This window comes from Leucopleurus acutus (assembly GCF_964270905.1).
Source record: "Leucopleurus acutus genome assembly, chromosome: 1".
In the NCBI taxonomy this organism is placed as follows: Eukaryota; Metazoa; Chordata; class Mammalia; order Artiodactyla; family Delphinidae; genus Leucopleurus; species Leucopleurus acutus.
Window position 1 is genome coordinate 136,720,236 of NC_139142.1, and position 17,307 is coordinate 136,737,542.

The window sequence follows — 17,307 nt, forward strand, 5'->3', positions numbered from 1 at the left end:
GGCCTTTTCCCGGAGGCGCCAGCCGGGCTAGGAGGAGGGGCGGGGAGCCTGGGGGGGAGTAACTGTCAAACCTCCTCGCTTGGCGCCATTATTTAAATGGTACGTGCCCGTCTCGCAGCTGTACGTGCCCGGGGCGGGGTTGCGAGCCCCCGGAGCGGGGCGGAGGCCGGGGGCGGGCCGGGGAGGTGGAGGGGCGAGAGGGGACTGGCCGGGGCGGGGCCAGGCTGGCTAGAGGGGCGGGTTTAGCGGCGGTCCCCGGCGATGTTCACTGCGCTTGCGCTGACAGACGCAAGATGGCGGACAGTGCGGAACTAAAGGTAAAGCGCAGCTCGAATTCACTTCTAATATTCGGCCACGGAGACTGTGCCGCTGGTGCCAGAGGGGATGCGTCCGACCCTGGGGGGCTGCTCGGGCCTGACTCCAACCGGGCCTGGAGTTGTAGAGAGGAGCGGCGCGCCGGGCCCCAGCCGAGGGGGCCCGGCAGCGGCGGGCCGCGGGCCCCGGGTGCCTCGGGGGCGCTGACGGGTCGTCCCCAGCGTGTTATTGTTGTGGGCGCCTCTGGCGGGGGTGGCGGGGGAAGAGATAGGGAGTCGGGAGGTGGGGGCCGCGGCTGTCCCCGGGGCTCGGCTTCTTCACCTTCCAGGCAGCCTCCCCGCCCCCCGTGGGGAGCGGGGGCAGGGGCAGGGTGTTCATGTTGGGGGCATTGGGAAAGCTCCCCGCCGCCGCTTCCTCTTCCTCCTTTGCAGTCCCGGGCTCCTGTCAGGCGTTCTCCTCAGACCCCCGGGAACTTGGCTCCTGCCGCCCCGCCCCTCCGGGGCTCCCTGCCGCCCCCGCCCCGGACTCGGTTCTCCCCGGCTGCCCGCCTGTCAGGAGGCGCCCGGGGTGCCCCGTTTGTGGGCAGCGCGATCCTGGGGCGATGGGGTGGGGATGTGGGGGAGAAGCTCCAGTAAAGTTTAGTGAACCCCGGGCTGGCTTTGGGGTTCGACTGGGGGGTGACGGGGGAGTCTGCCTGGGCGGGACGGTACTCTTTCTCTCTGATTCCGGGCAACCGGGGGGAGAAATCCCCTCGAAGGGTGTGTATTTGGAAGCAGTGGTAGGTGGTGGGAAGCAGCTACTCTCCCTTCTTTTTCGTCTCTTCCTTTTGGCTGGTGTGGAGGGTGAGAGGAGCCTTCGGGGGGTCTCTGCACACACCATGATGGCGATGCTATAGCTGATGGAGGTGAATGGTTAGTGTTTATATCCCCCCGTTGCCTTTTGTTTGTAGGGACATCTTGCTGGCCATGTTGATTTGAACGAAATTTTTCCCTCATCCTACTTCAACCCCCAATAAATAGAACGTTCCTTCCTTCCTCTCAACTGTACCAATTGCTCTCGCCTCGCGAAATTGGATGAAAGGGTGCCCCCTTTTCCCCGCTTTTTCTCCCACCCCAATCTTTACCTGATGATGGCTTCTTTACCGAAGCAGATATGCCACTACACAAGCAGTTGGGGGAGGGGGGGTGGAACCCTTATGATTGGATTGTGACAAATGGGGCTCCGCTTGATTAATTTTGGTTCAGTAGCAAGCAGTTTTTAACTAACGCGTATTATTTCGAGGCTGTGAACGCGATATTCCCTTCTCTGTGGCTTCCTGTGTGTGAACCGAGTAGTTGGTTAAATCTTGACCCAGAGAACTGACATCTCTGTCAGAGTGGAGATCGGGATATACAGTTGTAAATCTTTGGGGAGAGTCGTCTTTTTATAATTAATGAAAATTATTTAAAGAATTATCACGGTTATAATGAAACGACAACTCCTAGAACAAGCAAACGCCAGGTTTGTTTCTGGAGAGTTTTTCAGTGGAAACCTTCGCTGAGGGATCGTTTTTCCCAATAGTTTTTCAATGTTAACATTCCAAAATTTGTATATTTAGGCTCTGTCTTTGAGTGTCATTCTTTTTTAATTTACTTCTAATTGCAAATTAAGGGAGAGCAGATTTAGAATGGATGGTTTCGTTTTTTCCAGTTTCAAACTATTGACTGAAATGAAAAAGCCCCAGAAATTTGAGTATTTGGAGGTAATTAACTCTTGAAATAAAAAAGTGTGCAACTTTAAGATACATGTTTTCTGTAGTTTTAAAATGTAGTCACTATGTTGCTGTGATCTTTGCCTTCTAATATTTATTTTGCTAGGAATCCTTTTGAATGATAGCTAATCAGTTCTGTTTTACGTGGACTACAGAGTAAAGCTGAAAAGCTTGTGCTGGCTATGTTGTCACTCTTGATGCTGTCCAAAGAAACTGGTATGGAAAGCACATGCTGGGAGATTTCCTCCTTTGTTCTTTCTCATTTTAAGAAAGTGCCTTTGGGGATAGATCAGATCCCTGGTGTGAGTCTTGTTAGGTAAAGTTTCTCTTCACAAAAATGAGCCTGCATCAGATGAACGCTAAACACTTGGGGGGAAACATTATTTTTCTAAAATTGGTCTCCTGTTTTGCTCTCTCCAAAATCTACTTGAGTTTTTCCAAAGGAGTTTTTTTCTAATATTATGTTCTGTTGTACAGTTTTTTTCTCCAGCTTATGATAACTGCTCTTGACATACTGATCTGTCATTGTGTGTGCCCAGTACTTTGAGGAGCTGTGATAAATTGCTTAGTTAGTAATAGCTGTGTTAAACATGTTTATATTTGATTGTGGTTACATTTGCTCTTTTTTTTTTTTTGAAGGGGAGGAGATGATCTTAGAAACGCCTACCATAGTTATTTAAGAATGTGTATATGTAATTTTCTGTGCAGTAAGCTTTGGAAGATACTCCTTTTGAAATTATATTTTCTGAGTGGTATTTTGTTTATTTGTTTTTTGTGGTGTTTGGAGATAAGTAGCACTTATTCCTAATAAGGAATGAAAGGTCAGAGTAAGAATTAAGAAAAACTCAGATTTTTCAAAGTTTTAGGTGAATACAAAAGTATTCCAATGGATTTCCAACTATGAGGCTTTGAGTAAATAGTGACTTTTGTTATCTTAATTTACAACCCACATTTCATTTTGCTGTGGATTGTATTCATAATTTTTTTCCTCATGACCCATTTTAGTGAGTCCTTTTAAATCTATAACAGATCTGCAAGATCAGATGGGAAAAATGGATAGATCTGTACCCCCGTAGGAATTGTGCAAGCTGCAACACTTAAAGATATTGCCAATAAAAATTAGATTATGAGTCAGACATATCAAAAAGTTCTCTGTACTAATTTGTTTATGAAAGGTTTAATTTTTCATTAGGGGAATACCCATAAATGACATTTGTAAGAATGTAGAGAGTGAGCATTTTATTGTCTTTAGGAACTCAAAAGCAGGAGGGTGTGATGGCCAGATGATTTTGGAAGTTAATCTGACAGCTTCATGTAGCTCCTCTTAAAGTAGTTTAAAAAAAAATTACAAATTTTTTTGCATTAAAAGTCAAATTGCGTTATATTGCCGTTTTTAACTCACTGGAGGAACAGTGGGAAGGAAGAAGTTCATTATCATTTTAGTGGAGTAAATAATGGAATTCAAGGGGAAGAGAAATCATACTTTAAAAACCATACCTTTAAAAGTAGTATCTGTATAAGCATGTCAGTAAATTCTGTTGTCATATTCTGCCTCTGTTTTCAAGAACTAGCCACTTAATTTTGATCTTTGTGGTGTAATTTGTCTGCTTTTATTTCAGATAGAAGCAAGTAAATCTGACAATTTATTCATGAATTTGAATTGAATTTCCATAAGTTGCTTTTCTCAAGTGCCACATTTAGATGGCTTTTGTTTTAAGTCACCATGTTTATGAACAATATTTAAAAATTTGCAAAACACTTTAATATTTAAGTATTTCATATAATTGTTTTGAAATATCTCCTTTTCCTCCTCCGTTTTCTCCTGGATAATTGTATTGTCTTTCTCTTCAAAGAGTCTCTTGTAATCCCTGTTGATTGCAGTAGTGCTTAGTGGTGAGTCCATAGCTGATTAACCTTGGGTTTCTCCTGGTGAACTCCATCAACATGCTACTCCAGGGTTCTTGCTGAGGCTTTTGAGTTCAGTGTAATTTGCACCCTTTCTTGCTTGTAACTAGGGATAAGAAAAGAAAATGTCTTAGAGTTGTAGTAGGGATGGGAAGAATTATCTAAATTTCTGGAAAACTGCAGTGTTTATGATGAGACATAGCCTTTAAAAACAAACAAACCTCTGGTTCATTACTTCATAGAATTGCAGTGTGTTCTGAAGTGTTCTGCTCTGGCATTAAGGACCTTGTTTTTTTTTTTTTATGTTTGAATAATGTCTTATATGGTACTTTGCAGTTCATAATGTATCACATTATCTCATTTGATTTTTCCATCAGTTCTTTAAGGTAGTAAAGGCAGGTAATATCTTCCTTTTACCAATAAAGTAAGCCCAGAAAAGGTAAGTGACTAGCCTAAGGTCATACAGATAAAAGTGGCAGGGACTTGAGCCTAGGTCTTGTGATTTCAAAATCCTGTACTGTAGGCTGCATTAAAGGTGCCATGTCAGTCCTGGAGCCCTCTAGGGTGCTTCGCTCACAAAGAATTCTAGTTATGTTGTTGCTAATACTTTCCCTCTTGCTCTATGCCAGGGTATTTTTGGATATTCCTTGGGCTTTTTGCAAGGAAGATTTTTGAGTTTGTTAGTTGGAATCATAGACATTAATTCTTGTAAATATCATTTTACTTGAGAAAGTTTCAGCGAATACTGAAAAGTAAGCACAAAAATAAACAGCACCTATAATCCCAGCACTTAGAAATATCATGGTTAACATCTGGGTATCCATTTAGACTTTCCCTCTGTGAGTAAATGCATATGTATATACATCACAAAAGAGAGATTGTACTACTCTTTATTTGTAATCTGCTATTTTCATGGCTGTCTTTCCAGGTTAGTAAATATAGGCTTATATGATCATTTGAAAGGTAACATTGTGTTTTATTCAGCTAGTCCCCTATCATTGGACAATCAGATTACTTCCACTTTTTTTTCTTTTTTGCTATTTTAAACAATGTCTTGACAAACAGCCTGATAGAAAAGTTTGCAATATTTTTTAAAAAATTTATTTTATTTATTTATTTATTTTTGGCTGTGTTGGGTCTTCGTTGCTGCAAGTGGGCTTTCTCTAGTTGTGGCGAGCAGGGGCTACTCTTGATTGCGGTGCGCGGGCTTCTCATTGCGGTGGCTTCTCTTGTTGCAGAGCACGGGCTCTGGGCTCACGGGGTTCAGTAGTTGTGGCTCGCGGCCTCTATAGCGCAGGCTCAGTAGTTGTGGCGCACGGGCTTAGTTTCTCCGCGTCATGGGGGATCTTCCCAGACCAGAGCTCGAACCTGAGTCCCCTGAGTTGACAGGTGGATTCTTAACCACTGTGCCACCAGGGAATCCCCTGAAAATGTTTTATTCTAGCTAAATATATTTATTCTACAGACCTTTTTTTTGTGTGCTTCAGGGAACAGTGCAAATAAGATTTTGATTAGGTGAAGTGTTGTGAGTGAAAAGTAATTTTTGATTTGTTCGTTGTTTATACCTTTATTATTTCTGTTCCTGTAAATCTGTCAGTAAACATTATATAAATGCTCTGAATCAGAACATTTGATAAAGTATAAAATAGATTATGAGAATTTTTGCTTTACCCATATTTTTAATCTCAAAGCAAAGTGTTACCATAGTGTAAGATTGGTAGGTAACATTGTTTTGGAGAGGCTGTTAGAGAAAGGAGGTTACATAGGCAATGAAACCATTTTTCTATCTTAAGAACCTTTATGGGTTAAATCAATTAATAAATGCATGTGTGAATTGAATTAAGAATATTATTTGTGCAACATCTGAAAGTACTGCACTGTAGAAGGAACAGCTGATGAAATTAAGGGTATGAAATTGATCATACTCTAAATTTGATATGTTAAATTTGTTCCTTACCTAAATCTTTAGCATTTATATAACAAATTGTATCATTAGGATTTTTCAGAAATAGGTGATAGAGATATTTAAAAATACTTAGTTGTCCTTTCCTATCAATTTCAGAAATAGTACTAATTGTTATGCTTTTTTTTTTTTTTTGCTATTCTTACTGCAGAATGTTTGAGTGCTACTTCCTCTTCCATGTTAAAAATTGTGGAACTCCCAATTGCTTTTGATTCCCTCTACTCTTGGTTTCGTGGTAGCACGTGAATAAAAACTCCCTAAGCCCCTACTCCCCTCAGAATTTTCTGGTAAACCTTTATTCTTAGCCATGAACTTCTAAAATTCATCAAAATGAAGAAATCACCTTTTTTCCTTTTCTGCTTCACATTAGATCAAGCAAACAAAACAAACATAAACCCCTTGAACATTAACTAGTAACTTTGAATTATCAATAACTTTCACAGGACTGTTAATATATGTTCCTATTTTTAAAAGCTTCATCTCTTTCTTACCTTTCCTGCTATTCTTCTCTGCTTTCAATTTCCCCCCTTTGGTTGCCAGGTCAGTTTTCCCCAAACACTCCTTTCATCCTGTCACTCCACTGGCTTTCCATTGAAAACAGGATAAAGTCTTAGCTCTCAGTTTGGTATTCAAGATTTTCTATAGTCTGACTCCAGTACATTTCGTGTGTCAGTTTTGTCTCCTCCACTGTATAGCAAAAGTTTTTAACTTAAAGCCAGAACTGTTAGTTTGCTTTTTTATTGTTGACTAGTGTTCTGCTTTGTACACCACTCCATTTTCCCTCATCCCTACCCTGTGGACACAGTAGGTGCCTAAGATATATTCGTGAAATGAGTTACATTCAAGATTTGTTTCTGTTAGCGAGGGGGCACTTGCACATGTTTATATGACAAGTCTAAATTGTGAATGTTCGGCGATAGGGTCATATCTTCATACTTTTTTTCGTGGCTGCTGCGTAGATGAACTTGAATAACATTAAATCCAGATAATTTATGAAAGACTGTTTTAGGTTTACCTTTTACATTTCTCATTGTAATGTTACAGCAGTAAGTAGAATAAAATTTTAAAGGCCTTCATCTTCACCCCACCCACTCCTTACCCCTTGCAACCTCTTTGGTACCTATTCTATTTTTTGAGAAGGAGAGAGCATACGTTTTATTGAGGTATAATTTGCATACCATGCATTTCACCCATTTAAGTGCACAATTAAATGGTATTTTAATATATTCACAAAGTTGTGTAACCATTACCGCAACCAGTTTCAGAATATTTGTCTTACCCATCCCCCCCACCAAAGAAATCTTGCACCCTTCAGCTATCACCCCATTGCCACAACCCACCCCACCCTCAGGCAACCGCTATCTACTTTTTGTCCCTATAGATTTGCCTGTATTGAACATTTCGTATAAATGGAATCCTATAATATGTAGTCTTTTGTGTCTGACCTATTCATTTTTCTTTGGACATTTAATTATGTATGTCTGTATAACATTCATAATTTATTGTATGTGTGTATGTCTAGATTCAGAACAAATTAGGGACATACATGGAACTCAGTAAGTAAATATTTATTGAATGAATGTATATGTATTAATATACATAATCATACTATATACAGTATCCTTTGACTTTTTTCACTTAACTGTATACTATATTGAAGCTCTTTCCATGACATGTGCCAAAACGAGATGGTCTCTTTCTTTTTTACAGTGCAAATATTTCATATGTATGTTTGTAGAGGTTTACCTCTTGAATTTATCAATGTATATGTCTAAAAGTTCTTAACTTGTTTTGATGGTTTCCTGTATATTTTTTTAAAAAAATAGTTGCCACATTGAATGTAACTCCTATAATATTAATATTAGAGTCTCACTTAAAAATAGGAATGAAAACTGTAACAGGTAAGGGTTGTTTGGCTTGAGGAGAAATGAATGTAGGCTCTTTATGGGGTGCTGGCAGTACACAGCCAAAGCAATTCATTTTGTATTTGGGTTTCTGAATGTGAGCAAGCCTGTTTTTAGCTTCATGGCATAGTGCTTAAAATAGAATTTAAACATGCTATCTTGTGCATTATGGTGAATTTTAAGACTTTTTCTTGTAGCCATGTAGGTCTAATCTTAAGATCTGAAAGATTTCAGGGTAAATATTTTTCTCATGTATTAAAATCATCAGTCTGGTCTATGGGCTTCTGTGAGTTACCCAAGAAAGAGAACATAGAGGCACCTAGGTCAGAGTCTAGCTTATAGTAGGTATTTGGTAATTATTTGTTATTTATTCGGGAAGTATCATATTCTGTCGTTCATTATATGTTTGAGTTCCGACTGTATGTGAAATACCAGATTATCAGTTGGTTTGAGCATATCACCATATAAATGTGTGTATTTATTTAAACACTCTTGTTATAGTGGGATATGTACTAAAAATATTTGTTTCTTAATCATCCAAGTAATGCACCACCTATTACAGTGGTTCTCAAAGTGTGTTTCCCAGAACTCTGGTAGTTCTCCAGACTCTTTCTGGGGATCCTGCAGGTCAAAACTATTTTCTCAATAGAAGTAAGACATTATTTGCTATATTGACATTTGTACAATCAGTGGTGGGTAAAATTACATGAATTAAGGCAGTAACACTAAACTGTACTAGTTTATGACATCATGCACTTGGAATTAAGATGATGAAGCAATAAAACTTATTAATTTCATTATGTCTCAATTCTTGAATACGTTTTAAAATATATTTTGTGTGATGAAAAGTCCTGTAAACCACTTTTACTGAACACCAAATCTGATGATGGTTAATTCAAGAAAAAGAACTTGTGCAGTTGTTTGAGTTGGCATGCTGAACTAGCTACTTTTTTGTTTGTTTGTTTGTGTTTGTTTGTTTTGCGGTACGTGGGCCTCTCACTGTTGTGGCCTCTCCCGTTGCGGAGCACAGGCTCCGGACGCGCAGGCTCAGCGGCCATGGCTCACGGGCGCAGCCGCTCCGCGGCATGTGGGATCCTCCCGGACCGGGGCACGAACCCGTGTCCCCTGCATCGGCAGGCGGACTCTCAACCACTGCGCCACCAGGGAAGCCCTGAACTAGCTACTTTTTTAATGGGATACCATTTTTATTTGAAAGAATGGCTGACAAAGTATGGTTATAAAGACTTGGGTATTCGGCAGACATTTTCTCGAAACTAAACCAAGTGAGCCTGTCACAGCAAGACAAACTGACAATATTTGTTGCTAATGATAAAATTTCAGCTTTCAAGTGAAAATAAAATTTTGGAAGATTTATGTTTGCCGCTTTGAGCTTGACAGTTTCCCAATACTTGACTTTTTTTTTTTTTTGGATAAGATCAGTGGTGGTTGTTTTATTTTATTTTAATTTTATTTATTTTTTGGCTGTGTTGGGTCTTCGTTGCTGCACACAGGCTTTCTCTAGTTGCAGTGAGCAGGGGCTACTCTTCGTTGCGGTGCGTAGGCTTCTCATTACAGTGGATTCTCTTGTGGAGCACGGGCTCTATGTGTGTGGGCTTCAGTAGTCGCAGCGCACGGGCTCTAGAGTGCAGGCTGAGTAGTTGTGGCACATGGGCTTAGTTGCTCCGCGGCACGAGGGATCTTCCTGGACCAAGGATCGAACCCGTGTCCCCTGCACTGGCGGGTGGATTCGTAACCACTGCGCTACCAGGGAAGTCTCCCGGGTGGTATTAATGAATGTTATATATTGAAGTTGTAAAGTGAAAGGGTCAACATTTGGAAGAACTGCATAACTCACCGAACCAATACTTTCTAAATAATCAATGCATGGTATTGCAAAATAGTAAAAAGATCCATTGGAAATGTAAGACAAACCAACGGACTTGAGTATATCAGAGTAGGAAATGTTCATTGATATGGTTTCAGATTCCATATTGGAACAGCCTTTAAGAAACTGCCACTTGTTGAGTTTTGGTAGAGGACCAAAGAATATCCACAGTTATCTGAGAAAGCTATTGAAATATGCCATCTTTTTCCACTACATATCTGCATGATGCTGAATTTTCTTCATGTACTTCAATCAAAACAACCTAATGCAGATTGAATGTGAAAGTGGATATGAAAATGAGGCTGTCTTTTTTAAACCAGACATTAAAGAGACGTGCAAAAATGTAAAATAATGACTATTTTTTACAATTTTTTTTGTCTTGGAATAGTCTTTTTAATTTAATATTTTGATATATGTTAAGTAATTTATTATTTTTTAAATGACAAATCTTTAAAAATTTTGTTTTCTTTTTTCTTTAAAAGTTTTTATAGTAATATATACATAACTTAAAATTTACCATCTTATCCACTTTTATTTTATTTTAAAAAATTTATTTATTTTTGGCTGCGTTGGGTCCTCGTTGCTGCACGGGCTTTCTCTGGTTGCAGCAAGCAGGGGCTACTCTTTGTTGCGGTGCGCAGGCTTCTCATTACGGTGGCTTCTCTTGTTGCGGAGCATGGGCTCTAGGTGTGCAGGCTTCAGTAGTTGTGGCACGCAGGCTCAGTAGTTGTGGCTTGCGGGCTCTAGAGTGCAGGCTCAGTAGTTGTGGCACACGGGCTTAGTTGCTCCGCGGCACGTGGGATCTTCCCAGACCAGGGCTCAAACCCATTTCCCCTGCATTGGCAGACAGATTCTTAACCACTGTGCCACCAGGGAAGTCCCTGTGTTTAGTTTTAGAGTATTAGAGTGACCATATATAATTTATCAACCAAAGTGGGACACTTTTAAGAGTGGAAGGGGATGCTTTTAATAATGTTGCTAGAACAACAGATGTAAAATGGAAAACTTGAAGATCTTGTAATTTTTTCTAAAATACTTTTTTTGTGAAGTGCTAAGAAATGAGATGACAGTGATTTTAAAATGATAATAATAAAGAAGAGTTTTGTGGCCAAGTAAATTTGTAAAATGTTGGATGCAAAGTTAACATACTTCTTCTGCTAGACTTCTTAGGACCTTTAATGTGTGAATGTTATTTGAGAAGGGAGGGCATGATGGGGAATTATAGACTCTTGAATTTCCTGGACCGTTTTGTTTGTTTTTTTTTTTTGGTCCTTATTTGAATTTGTTACAGTATTGCTTTTGGTTGTTTGTTTTGGTTTTTTGTCCCCAAGGCATGTGGGATCTTAGCTTCCTGACCAGAGATCAAACCCTCACCCTGTGCATTGGAAGGCAAAGTCTTAACCACAGGACCACCAGGGAAGTCCCTCCTGGACCAGTTTTTCCCCAGCACCCTATTACTCTGAATATCTATTAACCGTATGAACGTAGTTTGGAAAACGGTGACTTGGAGTAGTATCCTGTCATTTAAATTGGAGCTTTTTAATGTGAAGCTCAATCAGATTGCTTCTCAGTTTTACGTTTTATTTGGGATTTTGTTCTGTCATATCTGGGCAGCTAACTTTATTACAATGAGTAAAATTTGAAGTTTAAAAAATATAACCTCATAAAATAGTCATTATGTGCAGATGACATACTATATATAGAAAACCCTGAAAACTCCACACAAAAACTACTAGAACTGAAAAATGAATTCAGCAAGGTAGCAGGATACAAGATTAACATGCAGAAATCAGTTGCATTTCTTTAACAATGAAATATCAGAAAAGGAATGTAAAAAACAATACCTTTTTAAAAATTGTATTTATTTTTAAAATATTTATTTGATTGGAGTATAGTTGATTAACAACCTTGTGTTTCAGGTGTACAGCAAAGTGATTCAGATATACATATACATGAATCTATTCTTTTTCAAATTATTTTCCCATTTAGGTTATTACAGAATATTGAGCAGAGTTCCCTGTGCTATACAGTAGGTCCCTGTTCGTTATCTGTTTTAAATACAGCAGCGTGTACACATCAATCCCAAACTGCCAGTCTATCCCTCCCCCTCCAACCCTCCCACTGGTAACCATAAGTTTGTTCTCTAAGTCTGTGAGTCTGTTTCTGTTTTGTAAATAAGTTCATTTGTATCTTTTTTAAAGATTCCCTATATAAGTGATATCATACATGTCTTTCTCTGTTTGACTTACTTAGTATGATAATCTCTAGGTCCATCCATGTTGCTGCAAATGGCATTATTTCATCCTTTTTAATGGCCGAGTAGTATTCCACTGTATATATGTACCACATCCTCTTTATCCATTCATCTGTCAGTGGACATTTAGGTTGCTTCCACATCTTGGCTATTGTAAATAGTGCTGCAATGAACATTAGGGTTTATGTATCCTTTTGAACCACCTTTTTCTCTGGCTATATGCCCAGGGAGTGGGATTGCTGGATCATATGGTAGCTCTATTTTTAGTTTCCTAAGCAACCTCCATGCTGTTCTCCATAGTGGCTGTACCAATTTACATTCCCACCTGTAGTGTAGGAGGGTTCCCTTTTCTCTACACTCTCGCCAGCATTTATTGTTTGTAGACTTTCTGATGATGGCCATTCTGACTTGTGTGAGGTGATATCTCATTGTAGTTTTGATTTGCATCTCTAATACTAAGCGATGTTGAGCATCTTTTCCTGTGCCTCTTGGCCATCTGTATGTCTTCTTTGGAGAAATGTCTATTTAAGTTTTCTGCCCATTTTTTGAATGGGTTGTTTAAAAAAACAATACCTTTTAAAATCACACCAAAAAACCCCCAAAAACCTTAGGAATACACCTGACCAAGGAGGTGAAAGACTTATATGATGGGAACTATAGAACATTAGTAAAGGAAATTGAAGATGAGTCAAAGAAATGGAAAGATATCCCATGCTCTTGGACTGGAAGAATTAATATTGTTAAAAAGGCCATACTACCCAAAGCAATACACCAATTTAACGTGATCCCTATCAAATTACCAATGGTATTTTTCATAGAGGTAGAACAAATAATCCTAAAATTTATATGGAATCATAAAAGACCCAGAATTGCAAAAGCAATCCTGAGGAAAAAGAATAAAGCAGGAGGCATAATCATCCCAGGCTTCAGACAATACTACAAAGCTACAGTAATCAAAACAGTGTGGTATTGGCACAAAAACAGACATATGGATCAATGGAACAGAATAGAGAGCCCAGAAATAAACCCACACACTTACGGTCAATTAATCTTCAACAAAGGATACAAGAGTATAAAATGGGGAAAAGTCTCTTCAGCAAGTGATTCTGGGAAAGTTGGACAGCTGCATGTAAATCAGTGAAGTTAGAACACACCTTCACACCATGCACAAAAATAAAATGGCTTAAAGACTTGAATATAAGACAGAACGCTATACACATGAAAAGCTGCTCAACATCACTAATTATTAGAGAAATGCAAATCAAAACTGCAATGAGATATCACCTCACACCAGTCAGAATGGGCATCATCAGAAAATCTACAAACAACAAATGCTGGAGAGGGTGTGGAGAAAAGGGAGCCCTCTTGCACTGTTGCTGGGAATGTAGATTGATATGGCCACTATGGAGAACAGTATGGAGGTTCCTTAAAAAACTAAAAATAGAATTACCATATGACCCAGCAATCCCACTACTGGGCATATACCCAGAGAAAACCATAATTCAAAAAGACACATGCACCCCGATGTTCATTGCAGCACTATTTACAATAGCCAGGTCATGGAAGCAACCTAAATGCCCATCGACAGATGAATGGATAAAGAAGATGTGGTACATATATATAATGGAATATTACTCAGCCATAAAAAGGAGTGAAAGGAACGAAATTGGGTCATTGGTAGAGATGTGGATGGATCTAGAGGCTGTCATATGGAGTGAAATAAGTCAAAAAGAGAAAAACAAATATTGTATATTAATGCATATATGTGGAACCTAGAAAAATGGTACAGATGAAATAGTTTGCAGGGCAGAAATAGAGACACATGTAGAGAACAAACGTATGGTCACCAAGGGGGGAAAGTGGTGGGGGGTGTGGTGGTGGTGTAATATGTATAAAATAGATAACTAATAAGAAACTGCTGTATAAAAAAATAGATAAAATAGAATTCAGAAATTCAAAAAAAAAGGCAAAACGCTATAAAACTCCTAGAGGAGATCATAGAGGAGATCATAGGCAAAACATTCTGTGACATAAATTGTACCAGTGTTTCCTTACATCAGTCTCCCAAGGCAATAGAAATAAAAACAAAAATAAACAAATGGGACCTAATCAAACTTAAAGCTTTTGCACAGCAAAGGAAACCATAAACAAAACGAAAAGACAACCTATGGAATGGGAGAAAATATTTGCAAATGATGTGACCAACAGGGTTTAATTTCCAAAATATACAAACAGCTCAAAGAACTCAACAACAACCCAATCAAAATGGGCAGAAGACTTAAATAGACACTTATCAAAAGAAGACATACAGATGGTCAATAGGCACCTGAAAAAGATGCTCAACATTGCTAATTATTAGAGAAATGCAAATCAGAACTACAGTGAGGTACAACCTCACACTGGTCAGAATGGCCATCATTAAAAAGTCTGCAAATAACAAATGCTGGAGAGGGTGTGGAGAAAAGGGAACCCTCTTACACTGTTGGGGGTAATGTAAGTTGGTGCAGCCACTATGGAGAACACTGTGGAGGTTCCTCAAAAAACTAAAAGTAGAGTTGCCATATGATCCAGCAATCCCACCCCTGGGTGTATTTCTGGACAAAACTATAATTCAAGAAGATACAGGCACCCCTATGTTCATAATAGCCAAGACATGGGAACAACCTAAATGTCCACAAACAGATGAATGGATAAAGAAGATGTGGTACATACATACAATGGAATATTACTCAGCCATAAAAAATGAAATAATGCCATTTGTAGCAACATGGATGGACCTAGAGATTATCATACTAAGTGAAGTAAGTCAGAAAGAGAAAGACATACTATATGATGTCACTTACATGTGGAATCTAAAATGTGACAGAAATGAACCTATCTACAAAGCAGAAACAGACTCACAGACATAGAGAACAGACTTGTGGTTGCCAACGGGGAAGGAGAGGTGGGAGAGGGATGGACTGGGAGTTTGGGGTTGGTAGATGCAAACTATTACATACAGAATGGATGGACAACAAGGTCCTACTGTGTAGCACAGGGAACTATATTCAATATCCTATAATAAACCATAATGGAAAATAATTTTTTTAAATAAAATAAAAACAACATTTGTAGGAATCCCTGGAGGTCCAGTGGTTAGGACTCAGTGCTTTCACTGCAAGGGCCTGGGTTCAATCCCTGGTTGGGGAACTAAGATCCTGCACGTCTTGTAGTGTGGCCAAAAAAAAAAAAAAAAGGGCTTGCCTGGTGGCGCAGTGGTTGAGAGTCCGCCTGCTGATGCAGGGGACATGGGTTCGTGCCCCAGTCCGGGAAGATGCCGCGGAGCGGCTGGGCCTGTGAGTCATGGCTGCTGAGCCTGCGCGTCCGGAGCCTGTGCGCCGCAGCAGGAGAGGCCACAACAGTGAGAGGCCCGCGTACCACAAAAAAAAAAAAAAAAAAAAAAATTGTATGTATCTTTTTCTAAGCTTGTTTTTCTCTGAAAGCTATAAATCAGGACTAGCATATGATAACCTTAATTGTTTTTTTTGTGCACCCTGGATAGTGTTTATTGAATAATTACCTTAATATTGGAGAATCTTGGGGAAAAATAATCATCTGAATCCTAAGTAGTTGAACAATCTTATTTGTAACCTTAAACCTTGTTATATGGAGGGGAATTTCTTATCATGTGCCACTGGGCTCTATAGTCTTGACCCTGTTATATCCCAAGTTTTAAGAATGACCTGTATGAATATTTAAGTAGCAAAACTCTCAGATTTTGTAGGTGTCAGAAAGCTGGGAAGAATGTTAGATGACAAAATCAAGAGGAATTAATTCATCATCATCATCTCCTGTGCACTTACTAGATGTCATCTACCATACTTAGCATAGGTGATATGGAGAAAAGTGTCCTTGAAAGGCTCAAAGTCTAGGGGAGGACATAGACTAGAAAATCAGCTGTTTACAACACTGTGTGATAAATGCTGCAGTAGAGAGTGCAGGGTGCAGTTCTTCAGGGTTTTGAAAGGTTGGAATAATGAACTTGGAAAAAACGAAGTTTAACAGCACTGTATATAAAGTTCTATTTTTAAATTTTAAAAATTGTATTAGAGGATGAGGAGGTTTAACCTAGTAGCGTGTCATGTGAAAACAATTGAATAAAGGTTTTAGTTAACCTCAAGCTTAATGTGAGCGACAATATGATGTGGACGTGACTCCCTGTCCCTGCTGAAAGAAAATCATAACGTACAACATCCTTCCACTTGCCTAAATAAAACAGGCCAGTCAGTCTAAAATGCCTTATTAGGTTGCACTGGTAGAAATAGCTCTGTTCATAATAAGAGAGAGAGTACTAAGCGTAGTCAAACTATTATCTGGATTATTTCATTCACTCTGAGTATGATGGCCAGGGTGGGAAGGGGTCTATACCAACAGGATGAAATTTTAGAACCACTGGGTAGAAGTTTAAGGAAAATTTCAATTCATAGAGCTTTTTAGTAATGTAGGATGTTTTACGATTAGATTGTGAACTCATGTAAGTGTTTCAGTAGAGGCTGAGAGACCATCAGTTAAGGAGGTTACAGTAGAACTTCATATATTAGATGGAGAGTTGGACAAGATGATTGCTAAAGTTCTATTTTAAACTAACAACATTGTAAGTCAGGTATACTTAAAGAAAAATAAATAAAAAAAATAAAGTCCTATTTTATGTTATGATCCTGTGATTCTACAGTTTTTAAAAACATCATTTCAGGGCTTCCCTGGTGGTGCAGTGGTTGGGAATCTCCCTGCCAATGCAGGGGACACGAGTTCGATCCCTGGTCTGGGAGGATCCCACATGCCGTGGAGCAACTAAGCCTGTGCGCCACAACTACTGAGCCCGCGCGCCTAGAGCCCGTGCTGCACAATGAGAGGCCGCCATGGTGAGAGGCCCGCGTACCGCAATGAAGAGTAGCCCCCGCTCTCCGCAACTAGAGAAGAAAAAAACCCGTGTGCAGCAATGAAGACCCAACGCAGCCAAAATTAGAAAAACAAAAACTAAAAAAAGAAAAACATCATTTCATGGACTTCCTTGGTGGTCCAGTGGTTAAGACTGCGTGCTTCCACTGCAGAGGGTCCGGGTTCGATCCCTGGTCAGGGGAGTTCTGTATGGCGTGTGGTGCGGCAAAAAAAAAACAAACTCATTTCAGATTCCCTAATAATGTCTGTAATTGTCAGTACTCTGCAGCATTGTGTGGACTTTGGCATCTGACTTTTGAGTCTGAGCTCCGCTATTTACTAGCTCTAACTTTGATTGAATAGGTTACACCTGTTACTCTGAACTAGTTCTCTTGATACTTTCCCTCTAAGGTT

At 39.6% G+C, this 17,307-nt stretch overlaps 1 protein-coding gene across 1 annotated transcript in view; it reads left to right on the forward strand.

Moving 5' to 3' along the window:
- Window positions 1-293: 293 nt before the first annotated feature.
- The window catches only part of PIAS1 (protein inhibitor of activated STAT 1), a gene marked incomplete at its 5' end in the record, with an annotated part of 118,818 nt that continues 101,804 nt past the window's right edge, over window positions 294-17,307 (forward strand). Inside the window, one exon of the mRNA XM_082846250.1 lies at window positions 294-317. Coding sequence (XP_082702376.1) covers window positions 294-317 — 24 coding nt within the window. The remainder of the gene's footprint in view (window positions 318-17,307) is intronic.